The following is an 18399-nucleotide window of genomic DNA, read 5'->3' as shown; positions in this document are numbered from 1 at the left end:
ATTATTATTTTAGAAATTGAAAAAATTAAATTATTTATTATATTTTGTATAGAAATTTAAAAAAATTGTAATAATTAGATGAGATGAATTGAGACAAATTGGAGACCTTTTTGTATCCAAACCGGATCTGAATTATTTATATTATATCCTTAAACAAAACAAAAACAGATAGGGAAAAAACTCGGAGGATGTCAACTGCTTGTCTTCAATCTGAAGACTGCAACTTAAAACGTTATTACGTTAGCACCGAATATGGAGTAGCGTTATCTGTTCCAAAATTCTCCATTTATGCCTGAAAAGTGTCATTCCACTAGCAAAAAGAAATTGCAGATTTGAACATTCCAGAATTTAGGTGTAAGCTAACATTTTTCACCAAAATGGTAGGCATGCATGCTCGAGTATTTAATCATTTCATTCATAACAGTGATCTGGTGAACAATTGAGAAATCTGAAAATAAACTGAAGGATGGGAGAAGGGAATATAGCTCAAGCCATTGTTTTGGAATAGATATTTTGTTTTGTGATAGATGGGAAAGATCTCAGTGCTCAAAGAAAGATTGGAAAAAGAAAAGAAACAAACACATGTATTTGGTAGGTCTTCAAGTCCACGACTTCACTCCCCTGCCTTTCCACCCTGTTATTTAGCGAGAGATGTCATTTGAACTACAGCTCTTTACCACTCAAACAAAGATGATTCAATAAAAGAAAAGAAACATAATCAATATTCAACTACTAAACAACTGTTTTTGTGAAATCCTCAGTTCAGCAAAAGCATCAATTTTCTTTCCAGCATGAAAATCAGTAGAGGAAACAGATGTAAGTTTACACAAGTTTTGGAAGATTGTAGGGAGAACCACCACCAGTTTCTACGGAGACGTTAATAATCGCTTGATACCAGTTTTTTGCTCTGAAGTAAGCCTGGTCGGGAACTTGATGTTGAATTTGATTCTTAAGTTCCCTTTTTTGGAAGGTTCCTTTGGTATTGGCATCCCCTCTCCTTTAACAACTTCTTCATAAGTTGGACTAATGATGGAATTGATGGGAACTGTCAGATTCCGACCGTCGAGGGTTGTCAGCTGTGCTGTATAACCAGTCAAAGCCTCCACAAGAGATATCTTCTGGTTGACTATCAGATCATTGCCATCTCTCTTGAAGACACTATGAGGCTTCTCGTCAATAATAAAGATGAGGTCTGATGGTATGACACCTCTCTGTTCATGTCCCTTCTCTGGGAAGGTGATTTTTGTGCCCTTCTTCCAACCTGGCTTGATCTCAATTGTGAGAATTTCCTCCACTGTGACGGTTCTCCTGTACAAAAGAACAAGATAAACAAAACAGTCAAGTACAAGCAACCATAAGAAGCTCCATATACTGTATGCTGGGATCTCATCAACCATTCTACTTTTCTAGTCCTCATCATACCATTTTATTCCGTACTGTAAGTCAATAGATTAAAGTTATGCTATTTACTACCACCCAATCTCACTGCCATCTCACTTTGGTAATGTGGCATTGCCTATGAACCCTTAGATCAGCTCTTAACTTTTAAAATAATGAATTCAAGAGTTGATGGACAATGCTCATCAACACAGTGGAATAACAGTGTGTAATATATGATATATTTTCCATAGATTTATAACATGAATAAATACAATCTTAAAGAAATGGAAATTAAAAGGGAGATTTGCAATAATAACCGAAAATAAGAAAGAAATGGCATTGATTCTCAAAAACAAAAAACAAAAGATAGCAAATTGCATTCTGCTGCACACAAGTATTTGGAAATTCCTGAATCCAAATGAAGTCAGAGACACTTTCCATTCTCTCACTCAGTTGATCCAATAAAGATACATTAATTATCGATTGACAAAAGCAAAAACTCCTGAAAGCACCATTCTGAGTGCACTCTTTCCTAAACTGATCAAGCGTCGAACATGCAGTAGTTTTGGAGCAGTTTTTTTTATAAGTAGGTTTGGCGCAATTATTGACCTGAAAGTGACATAAAGAAAACATGTTTTTTTTATATTGGCACCGGGTGTCCGGGAACGGCGTCCCGACTAACCCGGGAGTGCACCGGCCCTTGGCAAGGAGTTTTCCACAAGTGCACCTCGGCTAATTTAAGGAGAAAATCCTCCAGTCCGATGGCCCCTAGAGATTGTTTGCACCAAGTGAGATTCGAACCTTGAACCTTGGAGGGAGCATACCACCAAGACCAAGGCCTTTACCACTTGATAAAGAAAACATGTAATGCCATGAAGACTTCATTCTATAGTCAAATCTGGAAAATTTTTAAACAGGCAGCATCTTGATTAAAATAAAAAATGGACTTTCCACTGGCTCAGAAAACAAGACCTCAAGGACTGGAGACTTCCTTATAAAGAACAGGCAAAAAAAGAAGTACAGCACCAGTCTTAATTAAAAAAAAGGGCTTTCCACTGGCTCAGAAAATAAGACCTCAAGTATGGAAGCCTCCAGTATAAAGAACAGGCAAAAAATGGCAGTAAAACTAGGGGTGTAACATTTTTTCCTTCGGATCGAGAAAACCGACTGGTTTCGGTCGGTCTGTTCAGACTGGACCGATTAAGGAACTTGTCGGTCTCAGTCCAAGAAAGTAAAGAAATTAAATTTCCGTTCCAGTCTCAGGGTAGGATTTTTTCACCCATGGATCTTAAATCCCCGGGGAGACTAGAACAGCAACCCACCGCCATGGCCTCCCACTTAAATCGCAATTTGATCTCAAGGGGAATCGAACCTGTGACATGGGGCTCATGCACACAAGTTTGCCCTTTTTTTTTTTATTATTGGAACTAGGTGTCCGGAACAATGTCCCGACTAATCCCGGGGGTGCACAGGCCCTCAGCAAGGAGTTTCCCGCAAGTGCACTTCTGATAATTCAAAGGGGCACACAAGTTCGCCCTTACCACTTGGGCTACCCACGGGTGGGTTTAATTCTCTTCTAACCTAATTATTTATGCTTAGATTATATAAAAATTAAAGGTTAAGAATTTTAAGGCAAGGTATTAACTATTAATTTTTTTTTTATAAGTAAAAAGAAATATATTAGATCAAGAAAAGGGCAAGGCCCAAGTACATAGGGAGGTATTAACTATCAATTATTGATAGTACACATACTATTAACATTATTACTTATAAAAAAAAACTATTAACATTATTAATTTATTATATTTAATTAGTCAAGTATATACTTAGTAAGACAACTTAAATTATATCATTTTACATCATTTTTGGTCAAAAAATTGAAAAAAAGAAAAAATGGCCTGGACCGAAACAACCCTATAAGACCAACCGGACCGGACCACCGGACCTCGGTCGGGTCCGGTGCAAAAGCCTTATCAGTCCAGTCTGGTCTGGATTTTTGGTGGACCAAAAAAATCGGTCTAGTCCAAAATTCTCATCCAAGACCGACCGGATCGAACCAATTACACCCCTAAGTAATACGCGTGCAACATCAACACAATTCACTCATATATATATATATATATATATATATACCATGAATCTTTCTGTTTGCCGGCATATAAAGGAACTATTTGACATCCATTCAACAATGGCATTATATACCCCTCCTAACTGCAGCACATAAATCTAATCGGATGTATCTTTTGCATGTCTTCCACAACTGGCATAGAAGTACAGTACACTTTTTAATAAGTAAACAAACTAGAAATAAATATGTTCATACATACACATGCCCTTTCTACCATAACACAATAACATTTCCGCAATCTATCTAACAAGTTATGCTAGACTATTTCAATCAGAGGGGGATTTTCATAGGTGTTGCCATACAAAAAGCCTTACTTTAACTTTACAGACATATGAATAACAGAGCCAAGGCATAGCATCATGCAAGCCTAAACACTGGCATCATCCAATATATTGGATCAGTAGCATTATCAGTTGGCATAAAATATGACAATAGGTAAAATACTTTTTTGATAAGAAATCTTTCATTAGAAAGCAAAAGACGCAACCATGCACACAGCATGTATACGTCAAAATAGGTATGAAAAGTCACCAAAAACTAAAGTTGATGTTGCAAATTTGTATTAGCAATTTAACGAAGGTTCAGTGGATATTTAAAGCTGTTCTCCTAATTAGGTATGTTGGCATGAATCAAGGTAAAATTATCCCAGAGACTACTAATAAACAGGGATAAATACACAATTACACTTCAAATTATGCCAACATTAACAATGTCAGCTGGCAACAAAACAAAGATTGGGCACATTGATCAACCACAAGGCAGGACACACAGAGACACATGTACATGCAAAGAGGAATCTTATAAATATTTAAAAAAAAAAAGAAGAAGCAGAATAATCTTTTAGTTCTGAGAACCAAAAATATTTGCAAAGTAATGATGTTGCAGAATGCTTTCAAGAATAAGAAACAAAACATGAGGAATTTCCTAGGAAGGAAAAACTTTAGCATATAGCTGTAACACCCTGTCCCCTAATATTGGATTGGGTTGTTACAATAGCAGAAAAATTATCAACATAATAAATACGATTCTCTTTTTTTTATAAGCAACAATAAAATATGTGGAATGAATCATATTTGTTGAAGGAACAAATATGGACCATAGTTATTCATTCAACGTATTTTATCACATAAATGCTAAAACTGCATTATGAACCAAACATATAACAAGTTGCAGAAAACCTCAAACGAATTAAACAGAAGAAATAACATATCTATGCACTTGGCACCCCCATATTACTTTAAAGACCATCCCATTGTCTTATTTTGTCCATAATTAATTTCTCAGTTCACTCCATTTCATGTTCAGATCAAAATGAGAACTACAGGAAAGAAAATATCAAGTAGATTGATTCAGAGTGATACCTCGTTACATAACCACATCTAGCCCCTCAACATTTTCTTGAGGTGGTTTATTGGAGAGTGAACATTAAACAGATTTTTTAAACAAATGCTAAGATCCATTAACGAATAACACAGTACACTTGCTAAAATCTATACGCTTTATTAAATTCAGTTTCATTCTCGAAGAAATTATTTCATAAAGAAAATTATGAGCTTGCAAAAGCATAATTACATATAGATCTCGAATCTAAACCCATCTCTAATTCTGCCCTATTATTTGTATGAATGCGATCAATGTGAGACAACGTAACTACCAGAATAGCCAATCCAAATCACACCCTTTAAGAATTGATTATGGGTTCCCAAGCTTACCCACTGGAATCGTTGACGTCCCTCGAGATTTTCATCTTCTTCGTAGTCCCTTTGTACAAATCCTCCAAACTGCACGGCAATGTGCGCTCTATCGCCGAGGCTTTCCTGGGTGCGTTCCCGGAGCCCTCTCCACCTCCACCTCTAAACGAAGCAAAAATATCGTCGCCAAACATACCCCTCGGAAACCCGGACCCGCCGGCCCGTGACCCACCACCGAAGTCGCTCATACCTCCAAAACTCGAAAACCCGAAAAGCTCAGAGAAGATATCGTCCGGACTCCTAGTGGAGAACCGGAAAGACGTCGGTCCGCCCTCAGTCCCACCCGGAAAGACACCGGCACCCGGCGGCGGCACCTGACCTTTCAACCCCTCCTCTCCGTACTGATCATACACTGCTCGCTTTTGCGGATCACTCAAAACCTATTCACATATATACACACACCAATTATCAGAATCTTCCGTTTTTTTCGCAAATAATTAAGAGTGAGAAGGAAGGGATTTTGGTGGGTTTACATCGTAGGCCTCGGAGATTTGTTTGAATTTGGCTTCGGCTTCTTTCTTGTTGTTGGGGTTCTTATCGGGGTGCCACTTCATGGCGAGCTTCCGATAGGCTTTTTTGAGGTCATCGTCCTTGGCGCTCCGGTCTACCTGGAGAATCTTGTAGTAATCCACGCCCATGCCTCTTCTTCTTCTTCTTCTGATGCTTCTTCTTCCGTCTCTGATTTCTTCTCTCGACCTTTACCGTTCTGATTCTTCCTTAGCTCGGCGTGGGTTTAGCTTCGGCTTTTCTTTCACCAGCGCCTCATTTCCTCCCGTAAGGAACTGTGTGCTGAGTGGTGAGTTATCCAACCACTTATGACTCGACCAGGATCTGCAAATGGGCCGGTCCACCTTTCTCACAAAACTAAGTTTACAATTTTTTTTTCTCGCAAGCAATTCCAAGTTCCAAGAAAAGAGTTCTTAGGCTGTATTTGGTTCTTAAAACAAGTTCAATTTATTTTAAATTAATTATTGATGAAATTAATTATTTTTTTATTTTTTTATAAAAATATTAAATTTATTTCAATTTAATTTATATATTTTAACTTAAAAAAATTAAACATATCTCAATTTCAAAAAGTTAAACTCATTTTAATAGGATTTAAAAAATATTACTATTCACAACTCAACTCAATATTTTAACGTAGCATTATTCATTTTTTTAAAAAAATATTAGAATTATTCTTTCATATTCATTAATATTAAATAATTAATAAAAATATAAAATAATAAAAGATTTAGTAATTTTATACAAAACTAATAAAGAGTATTTTATTCAGATAATATCATCATCATTTGATTTGATTAGGATGCCTATCTTATGTTTTTTTTATCAATATAAGTTAACCAAGTTCTTGACTAAAGTTTTGTAGAAAATGATAAGTCTACATTGGACTAGGACTACCTTTCTTGCCCAAAGTCTCCCATTTAGGGGTGGTGCCCACCCCCCGCTATCCCGCCCCCGTCTGCCCCATCCCCGCATGATTAATAGGTATTATCACATCAATAAAATGAAATGTATATAGCATAACTCTTTTAGAATATAACCATCAAACCATTTAACTTTTTCTAATTTTACTTACCAACCAATTGTCTTATAATTTATCGACTTCTTTAAGATCTAACCATGTTTTTCGTCAATCTAAGTCAGATATTAACATGCAAGTAAATTGTAACTTATGTTTCAAATTATAAGGAAAAAAAAACTAACAACCTTGGTGATTTGATTGTCAAACTGCAAACAAAAAAATAATAATAATAATTTGAAGATGTAAAAAATAATTTTTCCTTCGCAAAAATGTTGATTTTGATTAAAATCTTCCTTGTGAAAATTATTTTTCTTATTAAAAATAATAAGGCTGCCAAGAGAAGAGCATATGAGCTAATGAATTTTACTAAACTCACTAGGCTGAATATCAATATCTCACACATCTAAGTCCAATAACTTACTAATGAATTCCTTAGATTTCACAATTTAACCCCCAATTACATTTATTCTTGAATAATGAAATTCTTAGATTTGGGATGTCCTGGGTTTTACTAGTCACTGTGTACATTCAGACTCTTGGGGCTAAGTATCAATAGCTACAAGAGCTAATGACTTTTATTAAACTCACTAGGCACAGTATAAATAGCTTGGATGGGCAAGCGTCACGTATTTAAAATAAAAAATAAAAAAGAGTGGTATTTATCATTAAAAAAATTAAAATTTTTATATAAATCTTATATTTACTTAATTTTTAAAAAAAAAATATACAACGCTTGCGTATTATATTATTGCAAATATTTCTCACAGGTGTATACATGCACAGAGAAAGAAGAGAGATGAAATATTATGCCGGCTATCTATATTAGTCATTGGAATCAGATTACCATAACTTAAAAGAGGAGCAACTCGAAAGTCAAAGGTGCAAAGGATGCAAAGAAAGTGGGCACAAATATAATAGCTTCAGGTCCGTTTGGTTCCCAAACTCCTCTCAATTCATCTCAACTCATCATTACAATTTTTTCAAATTTAAACACAAAATATAATAAACAATTCAACTTTTTCAAATCTAAAAATAATAATAATATTAAAAAATAATATTCTAATAATATTTTATCATCTCAACTCAACTCAATTCAACTCACTTCAACATCCAAACACAACCTCAAATGTTGGGCCTGGAATTGAAGTCTCGATTGCCGCAGTTTTTTGCACAAAAGAGATGACCACAAACATTGCCACAAAAGAGGAAAATCGACTTTGGAACCCCACCTAATTAGATAGGTTTTAAAGAAGAAAAACTCTGGTTGCAGCCGCCTCGTGTAGACGCGAGGCAAACGGGTCCTATGTGGTGTAAATAAAAACGCACCGTTTCGTTAAAGGCGATGCTCCCTTCTCGACATTTCTCTCCCTTGAAGACGATTTCCTCCATCTCTTTTTTTTCTCTCCATCGAATCATCAACGATAACTTCTAAAGAAACCCATATTTCGAATCCGATTCTGGATGACCATCTCAAATAACAAAGAAATCCATAAAATGAGTTACAGAAAAAATTCGATATATTGGAAATAGTTAAGGCATCCAACAACAAAAATAACAACACCAACACACCCGAGAAGAACACTGTCCCAATCCTAACACAAGTACAATACATAATTTTAAAATCGCAAATCTCCTCACCTTTGCAAATGGAGCAATTAACACAGAAACAACTTCCTAGAAGCAAAGAAAACTCAGATAACAACCAGTGCAAACCAACTCAACAAAGTAAAAGGTAAACACCCCAAAATGAAGTACCCCAAAATGAAGCACATCAAATAAAGTAGTCAACCAACAATTACATTAAAAAACAAAAAAAAAACCATTTCCCTCTGTTTTATGAGAAAACACAGGTTTAAATTTTTTTTTAAAAAGGTTTCAACTATTGAAGTGTACACATTATTATTTCTTCGACTTTCTTATACCGAACAAGACTGCACACGCCTCCTTGCCAAATGGGAATTTCTTACCAAGCCAACCTAGACGATGACCCCGAAGACTAAACGCAAAAGATCAGCATTTTTTCCTTTTTTTTTCTACTTTCTTTCAACAATCAAAGCACAATGTAAAGTAAGAAGATCAGCTCATTCTAGTTTTTCCACTTTTCTGCATAGCTCATTCGAAAACTTTTAAAACAAGACAACATTTTCATCTTTCCTCCATTTCTTCTTCTTCTTCTTTTAAATAAAATATAACGGTTGACGTGGAAGGGCCGACTGCCCACCGTTTGCAGGGGCCAACTACCCCTAGAATAATTGTTTAAAGAAAGAAGTTATAGCATTGAGTTCTGTTACATATAGTTATTTTTATATATTTATTGTATACTCTATTGATTTAATTGGTCAAAACAGTATTTTATATTTAAAAAAAGTAACGCAGTCAACCACATTAATGAAGTACGTAAAAAATATATAAAAATGACTATATATAAAACTTTCCTACAGAGCATTACTTGAAGTATAAAAGTGACAACATGCTATCCCTCTCCAAAATGTCAATTAAATAAAAAATGACTCTTAAATAAAAGATCAAGAGTTGTATAAAATAAGCAAGAGTGTAATAGACAGGGACAACTCAATACAAATTGAGGTCTAAGGCAAAATTTAAGTGTGTCATTCGTAATTATAATATAATAAAATATAAATTATTATATAGAATAATTTTCAAAATTTTCAATAAAATAAGATTTTATTTAAAATCTTTAAATAAAGTTGTTTTGAGTTTATATTTAATACAACAATGTAAAACGAGGCTTCAATACAAATTTTGTACCTCAATTTAATAAGATCTTAAAAAATAGTTAAAATATAAATAATTCATTATATTAAATATTAGATTTAATATTATAGGACCTTGCATACATTAAAAGATATAAAAATTATTTAAAATTTTATTTAATGAAATAATTTTTATTTAAAAAAAAAAATTAAAAATATTTCATTTTTATTTTTGGAGCCTTACATAGGGCGGAGCCTTTGGCAATGGCTGGACTTACCATTGCCCGGCCCGAGACTTATAATTAAGTTTGGAAACCCAACGAACTGAAAAATGAGTGGCTTGAAAACTGATTAGCCTGAAAACTAAATGATGTTTAGTAAATAAAATTAATGTTGAGATGGTTATCGAATTGTTTTAATAACTAATACAAAGTGCAAGAGCCTCTAATAAAGTAGTAATAAAGTGTGGAATCTGATTGGAATTGCAAGATATGGGCAATAAAGTGGTAACAAATGGTGGAAGCTAACGGGAAGTTCAAGAGGAGGGCAATAAACGGTAACAAAGGGTGGAAGTGTAAATGTATTTATATTATAATTAGATAAGAACGATAATTAAAAAATGAGGTGACGCAATATTTTTCAAAGATGATGCTTAACTTTTATATATTGTAATAGATTTCATAGTTCAACTCCTAGTTAACTTGTTCTCCAATAATTAAACCATTAGATTCGGTCGTTTTGGTTTTAAGTAGTCGCTGCATGCATTCACACTCTTATGATTATCATATTAGAGAAATTTAGTTGTTCCTTAAATTACTTGATGTGCATTTGTTAATAACTCTATCTCGAAGGTCTACGCACCCCTAAAATTAATCGAGAGTATTGATGGCGTGTTTTGCACACCTGATATTGAATTTAGTCACTTGCAACACAGAGGAAATGGTGGGCTCGGGATTATTTTGGGAAATTTCCGATGCCAAAGTTAGCATATCTCAAACAATTTCTTTTCTAAAAATAAAAAAGAGCCCATTATTACCTGGTGTATGACTTTTATACTAGATATTAGGGGAACAACTCGTACCCTGTGTCAAGGGTCAGCGTCTCGAGCATAAGTGTCAAGCCGTAGTCTTTAATAGGGCGTGACCTCCTGAGTTGTGCTTTGACTTCAAGCGGGCAGAGCCATCACTTCCCGTGCAATCCGTCAAAGGCAGGGGTGTTGTTCATGATCCCGGTCCGTTTGCTGGATACAATCCTTAAATACAAAGTGTTCTTGCATAAGGGTGTTAGAGTTGGTGGGTCTTGTCTGTCCACGTCGACACGGGCCTGCTAGCTCGGGGGCTCATGGGTTGGTGGGTCTTGTACGACTCGTGGACTGGCTATGTTGATGGTTCATGGGCACACTGGAAGGGCGCAACACAGGCTATGATGGACTTTAGTATCTCGGTCAAGTCCAACCCAGAAAGAAGGGATGAGAAGATGAGAATATCCCCTCTGAGATTTTATTTTAGGATATCTTGTAACCTTGTTACGTCCATATATATATGTGTGTGTGTATGTGTGATATATATGATCAATTAAGGTACCATTTAGATAATAAGTTGATATGAAAGTTAAAAATTAAAAAAATATTGTTAAAATATATATTTTTTTAATAATTATTATTTTGAGATTTGAAAAAGTTGAATTGTTTATTATATTTTATGTAAAAATTTAAAAAAATTATAATAATGAGATGAGATAAGTTTAGATCGCTTCTCAATCCAAACAGAACTAAGTGATTTACTTTAAAGTTGGCCATGACGTTGTCAATGTTACGGAGACAAGGCCAAATTCGCAATGCTCATCTGTGGTCTACTCCATACGGCGGATTTACTTTATCACGCCAAAATAATAACTGTATGCCTAATAATTGACTATAGCGGCTCAAATGAATGTGGTCCAATTACATAATAAAAGTTTAAACTTTACTACTTCCCGTGAAAAAGGACTATTACACTTTATTTCTATTTTTCCACCTCATTTTTAATTTTTACAAGATATTACTTAAAAATTTATTATTTAATATTATTTTATACGTGCGGTGTACTACGCATTACCTATCAAGTAAGAAAAGAAAAGAAAAAATAAGAAAAGAAATTATATATATAAGTTTCAAATGCACAAATCTCTTATAAGTACTTTATAGAAATGTGAATTCTATCGTGAAAAATAGAAAAACGTGAAGAAACCAAATTTAGACATGTCTAGTTTGTTTTTAGAAAATATTTTATTTTATTTTATATAATCATTATAATTTTTTTAATTTTTAATATAAAATAAAATAAATAATTTAATTTTTTCAAATCTTAAAAAAAAAATAATATTAAAAAATATATTCTAATAATATTTTATTTTATTTTTTATTTTTAATCTCAACTCATCTATTTCATTTATACAAAAAAATTAAAACTAATTAGAAAAAAGCTAATAACTGTACGGTACATCAGAAACAGCAAAAATACTAAAAGCAACAACGATAAAAATAAACTAAAATTAAATAAAAGGCTAAAGAAAATAAACCTGAAACCAAACCTGTTATTTTCGATGAAGAATGTGTAAACCAGTTTAATCCATACGAACAACTTTACATAATATCTTTATGCAGACTATGAGTGGATTCAAAGAAAACCTTCTTACCACTAAAACGGAATCCAATTTGACAAGTCTGTAGGCTATGTGATTCATTTCTTGAAAAGAGTGAGAGATTCGTATCACTATCGAACTCGTTATCGTTTTATCATTGAACAATTTTCATCTCATTTTTAAATATTATTTAAATATAAATTTTTTTAAATTAATTATTATAAATTTTTTTCAAACTAATTATTATAAAATTTTCAGATTTTTAAATAAAAAATAAAAAATAATTCAATTTTTTCAAAATTTTAAAATAAAAATTATATTAAAAAATTATATTCTAACAATATTTTAATTTTATAATATTTTTTATTTAATTTTTTTTCTCATTTTTCAAAAACTCATAAAATATTAACTCAAATTATCTTATTACTAATCATAAAATTACCATTTCTATCTCATTCCCAATTACGAATAATTAAAAAAATCTTCAATTTTCACGTCAAGTGCTTGATTATGGCCCCAGCATCGGATAGAATTGGCTAAAGAGAGAGAGAAAAAGAAAGTTCCACGGAGGCGCTCAGTGTCTCTCTCTCAATCTCTGTGCAGCTATGGCGGAAATGGGCCAGGCCGAAGTCGAAGTGCGGCGGCCACTGCAAGTGTGGCGAGCTCTGATGGACTGGGTGGCGTTTTTGCTCCACATAATCCTTCAGATCGTGAGGGGCACGCCCTCTGTGGCTCAGTTTGTTCTCTCATACATGGGCCTCAACAGACTCCCTCCTTTTCTGGCTTCTTCTTCTTCTTCCTCTCCCTCCTTCAAGCCTTTGCCCCTAATCGAACTCTCTCTCCACGATTCTTCTTCTCCGTTGGCCAAGGCGCGCGTCAGCGTCGACAGTTGCGTGGGCGAAGATAATGGCGCCGATGAAGATCATCGCATCGCAAAGCTCACGGTATTTATTTCTCTACTAGAGAATTTTGTTGGATGTTTTTATCTATTTCAATTTAATATACTAATTTAGAATTCCCCTGTGTATGAATTTAGACGAGAATGACTTCATTTGCGTTATTTGTAAATCAGATAGACACACTCACACTTTTTGATCGGAGGACTATGAAAACAAATTGCACACCTCCTTTTTAAATTTTTATGGGCTTTTAATGTTTAAGTTTTATTGTATTTCGCCAACACTAACCTGTCCCACTGTGTTTGAATGAATTGACCGTTGTACAATCGGTTTCCTTGAAAATTAAACGCTTGTGGCTTGATTAAGCTGGTGCTCCTGGGGGTTTATGAGCTTCCTATTTTAAGGAATCTGCAATTCTTCGAAACTTAATTATGGTGGTTCGTGTACGTTAAAAAAATGTGCCGGTTTTTTTTTTTTCTTTTTAATTATCAGAAAAATAAAAATGTGTGCCGCTTGATTTGGTTGTACGAGCTTGTCCTGTTTTAGAATATGCCTTTAAGAAGTTGGCTTGGGCATGTAGGTTGTTCTTGACTTGGATGAAACTCTAGTGTGTGCATATGAAACTTCTAGCTTGCCTGCCATTGTTCGTGATCAAGCAATAGATGCCGGGTTGAAGTGGTTCGAGATGCAATGTGTATCCTCAGCCAAGGTCTCTCTCTTTCCGTGTGGACTTATTATCTTGGTTTCTTTTTCACACAAAGGCAATATTGATATGATATTTTTGGGTTGAAGGATTTTGAAGGGAAAGAAAAGGTCAACTATGTGACAGTGTTTGAACGTCCTGGCTTGCAAGAGTTTTTAGAACAGATTAGCGAATTTGCAGAACTTATTCTATTCACTGCTGGTCTTGAAGGTTTGATGTTGCTTCACCTTCTCCATTTGAATTTCTTTTTTCTGTTTTTATTCTTTTAATCGTCTATGGGAACTGTGCAGATTATGCTAGACCACTTGTAGACAGAATAGATGCAGGGAACAGATTTAGCCTTCGTCTTTATCGGCCTTCAACAAGTAGAACGTAAGTATCCCTGTCTAATTATTAATCAATGGGACTCGCATGTATTTTGTTTCTAGGAGAATGTATTGTAATCTCTTCAGCAAATGCAAATGCAGCCATGCAAGGTTTGATAATATATTCTAAAAATCTCTGTGATTGAATGATTGAACCAATTGATATTTGAATAGGTCTGGTGCATCGTAATAAATAATCTTGGTTGATGGTAGGATGTGTTGACATGTCTGTCGATTAATAGGAATCTAGTTGTAAACCTATGGATTAAATGAAAAATATTTTATGTATCTTAGTTAGCATACTTTAAGGTTTTAAACAAGTCATGGAAACTTTTCTTTCTTCCATATTTGGATGCGCTCTCCATGTAACAATATGCTACTGTGGAAACACAGAAGAAATGAAATCTTAGATCAAACCGTTATGTATGGATGGTATGAACTACCTAAACAAGAATTCTTGAACAGAAGAATTCAAAACATTTCCATTAGCGAAAGATGTATATGCATTGGGATATAAAAAAGACACAGGTTGGATTTAATGGTTGTTGCTATCTGTTACAATTCTGTTCTTTGTTATTCTCTAAAAATGGATTCAAAAAATGAAATGTATTTTCAGGAGTAACTGAAAGGCAATTAAGCTTCCATTCCTCAAACTGCTAGAAAGCAAAAATCTTTTTTTTTTTTGGTTTTTTACCTTTCTTTTTAATTGGATCTTTATTAGGGAATCGTATCTTAGATCTATGCCAAGGTTTCAGACAAAAGGAAATAGGTTCTTTCTCTGAATTCCGTTTGTTAACCAGTTTTTCAGAAATTATTTTTTTTGTTAATTGAACGCACTTACAGGTGCATTTAATGGAGATTTTTTTCTTCCAGTCCTTAACTAGAACCTTTGAAAGGGTGTCTGTTGACATTTTGATCTCAAAACTTTTTGTTGAACAATTTCACAATCTAACCCTTACTCATTCGTTTTTATATCAATGATCAGAAACCTCAAACTTTGTTCAAGCTAAGAGAGGGATAAAGATCTATTTATATGATGTACCAAAGTAAAAGGGCATAAGCTGATAAAACAAAAATACACTCATTTGGATAACTAAAGGACACTAATTTAAATTAAAACTTCATAATTTAAATAAATATATTGTTTTTCATTAGGAACTGTAATTTTAAATAACATCAGTAATTTAATTTGATATATTATTTTTTCATTTGGTAATAACATAGCAAGATTCTTAATGATGCAGTTGCATCAGACCGAAACTTATAGTACTGGTCATAAACATGCGCAATGCACTTAACTAAATTTAATAGATGAAAAAATAATCTAAGTAATTAAGTTAGTATGCCTCAAAGGAGTATACAATATATAGAACCTTAAAAAAATGTCAGTCTTAGCATGATGATCTCCAAAATCTTGGTTGACTAACTTTACCTTCTATTCACTACTTTGTTTCTATGTTAGTGATGAGAAAACTCTCAAATTTTACTTGAGTGACAAGAGCTATTTGTATTGTGTCAAAGTAAAAGGTCATAAGTTAGAATAGATAGACACGTGTTAAGAAAATAAAAGGCTATTAATCTTGAATAAAAAATTAGTAATTTCATAGAATTTATTATTTTTCATTTAATAATTTTAGTTCAGATAAAATTAGTAATTTAATTGGATATAAGTTTAACTTGGGTATAAAATAGAAAAACATGTGTTAGGAAAATCAATGGCTATTAATTTTAAATAAAAAATCAGTAACTCAAATGAATTTATTATTTTTCAAATTTTAATTCAGATGAAATTAGTTATTTAATTGGATATAAGTTTAACGTCATGATATATTATTTAATTTTTTTAATAATTACATGAATTGGAAGTGGATGATGTGGTTTTATAGCACTACTTGTCATTTAATAATAATATAGTGGAAAATGAATTATATGGCTTCATAGGAACAAAGTTTCATTCTCTGAAAATTATATAGCATATAGATTTTATGGACAGGCTCAGTTGTCAACCTACAGTGCACTCTTGGTAACTGCTTTTTGTTGAATGTCGTTTGCTTTAGTAGTTCACATGCTCATGTGCTTAACCTTTGTTGTGAGCGTATAAGGTCTTCTGATCATATTGATTTGGAGTTTTATACGGGTACCATCTTCTGATCAATTGAAAGCCAAGATATTATGAGAAGCCGAGATTGGCTGCTATGCTGTTGGTTCAGAATGCATGAAACGGAGAAATATGATTGTAAAATAGATCTAGCACTCTAGCTAAATTGAAGATTCATTAATAAGGACTATAACATTAGTTTTCACTGTTTGGGAGAAATAGAAGATTCGTGTAAATTATAAATCTGGGGTTAGTTGGTCCAGGTGCATGGAAGTGTCCCCCTGTGGTGATTCGAGTCTTGAAACTTTTCTACTAGATGAACGAAACACCAAGCTGAAAAGTACTGCAAAATAACATACCATTCAAATTTTTTTTGCCCTATTGAATTACAAATGCCCTGGTTGATGTTTCTTGTAATTGGATACATAGTGTACAACGTTCAATGATAGGGACTAAAAGTTTTGGACATCAAATATAGAGCTTTAGATTGACAATTTCTTTGACATTTGTGTATTGACAGGGAATATCGAGAACATGTGAAGGATTTGTCATGCTTATCAAAAGATCTCTGCCGAGTTGTTATTGTTGATAACAACCCCTTTAGTTTTCTGCTGCAACCACTGAATGGAATACCATGCCTTCCATTCTCCGCTGGACAGCCATATGATGACCAGGTAATTGGGCCTTATCAATTCAAAGGAAGAATCGAATGATTACATTCCACATGCTAACTACATATCTTGGTTTTATCTCGTCTTTCATGTGGCCTGTGTAGCTTTTGGAGGTCCTGCTTCCACTCCTCAAGGACCTCTCCCTGCAAAAAGATGTGAGGCCTGTACTCTATGAGCGGTTTCACATTCCTGAATGGTTTCGAATGCAAGGGCTTCCCGTTTCTCGATCAATGGTGTAAGATTATTTAAATCATGTGAGCAACCTGTGATATTCTGGTAGCCGAGTATATAGGTGTCATAAAAGCAGTTGTTTGTCATCATTTGAGCAGCTGCCAACCTATGAATTCAAATAGAAATACTACTACGAAGACATCTTGTAAAAGTAAGTTTACAAACTGATATGACTTAATGTGATACGTCATATCTATTTTATATAAAGTGTTTTACAATCTCACATACTATATCAAGCCATGCTAAGTAAGTCACATCAGTTTGTAAACACTTTTTGTAAGATCTTTTTGTAAATCAAACATTCCTTGAATTCAAAATCTTTGGGATAACCTAGGGCCACTATGGTTTAATCTACCAGAAAAATATCTGCAGAGAAGGCTTATCATTGTTGAGTTGGCTCCATAAAAGTCGTGGGAAGACTAAAGGGAGGGCATTATGAAGACGTCCTCGTAGAGGGAGTTTCGGGTGGAGTATTAGTCTTACGGGAGTGGGGGTTGGGGAGGTGTGTTCTATTCAAATTCTGGCTTGATGTATTTTGGATAGATTTCTAATTTTCATGGGCTTTTTGGGTCATTTGGGGCTAACTAGTATGGGCTAGATGTTTTCTTGTATACAATTAGTGTACTTGGTTGCTTCTATTGATATATATAATATGTTTACTTTATCAAAAAAATTGTTGTATCATCACAAGGTCCCAAATGAATTTGCATGATGTCAAACACTCGGTTCAGATTTAGTTTTTGTTCATGTAACAACATTACTATTTATATGTAAATCAGTCAGAGTAGTGAGCTTGTCTCATTCAATATATAATCAATTTGCCTAGCTCACCTACTTATTTAATTGTACATGTGATATATTATTATTTTTTATTGCCTTAAAAGATATCAAAGGGCGTAATGTAACTGGACATGAACATTCTGCCGAGATTACTTATATAAATTATACAATTTGGGTCCACTTCATCTGTAAAACAACAAAACAAGTCCAACAGTTCATTATTAGAATGAGTCATGCTAGGCTGCCATCCAGCAAGACAGCTGGGGGTGGTGCCTAACACAAATCTGAGTTTTTTTTTTCATATACTTAAATATTTTTAAAAAATTAAAAAAATATATCAATATACTAAAAATTACTTATTTAATCATCAAGTAAAAAAAAAATTTAAATACACATACGGTCAAAATAAATCGGCAAAGTAGCATTTTCCTATTAGAATACTCTCTCGTTGAGAGCCACGTAGTACCCAGAACTAGGCATTTGATAAGAAGTAAGGCATTCAGGAAGTTAGAAACTTAGGCATGCTGAC

General features: G+C 33.8%; 2 protein-coding genes across 2 annotated transcripts; one reads left to right on the top strand and one right to left on the bottom strand.

The window, feature by feature from the left end:
* Window positions 1-672: 672 nt before the first annotated feature.
* On the bottom strand, window positions 673-6174 carry LOC108994900 (dnaJ homolog subfamily B member 1-like). Its single transcript, XM_018970299.2, has 3 exons — window positions 5733-6174; window positions 5221-5639; window positions 673-1308 (listed from the first exon to the last, which is right to left on the bottom strand). Exons 1-3 carry the CDS (start codon window positions 5895-5897, stop codon window positions 867-869), a joined length of 1026 nt encoding a protein of 341 aa, XP_018825844.1. The 5' UTR covers window positions 5898-6174; the 3' UTR covers window positions 673-866.
* Window positions 6175-12633: 6459 nt separating this feature from the next.
* On the top strand, window positions 12634-17313 carry LOC108994945 (carboxy-terminal domain RNA polymerase II polypeptide A small phosphatase 1-like). Its single transcript, XM_018970385.2, has 6 exons — window positions 12634-13067; window positions 13603-13731; window positions 13815-13935; window positions 14016-14097; window positions 16709-16862; window positions 16964-17313. Exons 1-6 carry the CDS (start codon window positions 12729-12731, stop codon window positions 17096-17098), a joined length of 960 nt encoding a protein of 319 aa, XP_018825930.1. The 5' UTR covers window positions 12634-12728; the 3' UTR covers window positions 17099-17313.
* The last annotated feature ends 1086 nt before the right edge of the window (window positions 17314-18399 follow it).

Source organism: Juglans regia, chromosome 3 (genome assembly GCF_001411555.2).
Source record: "Juglans regia cultivar Chandler chromosome 3, Walnut 2.0, whole genome shotgun sequence".
Classification (NCBI taxonomy): Eukaryota; Viridiplantae; Streptophyta; class Magnoliopsida; order Fagales; family Juglandaceae; genus Juglans; species Juglans regia.
This window is presented reverse-complemented; position numbering and strand designations above follow the sequence as displayed.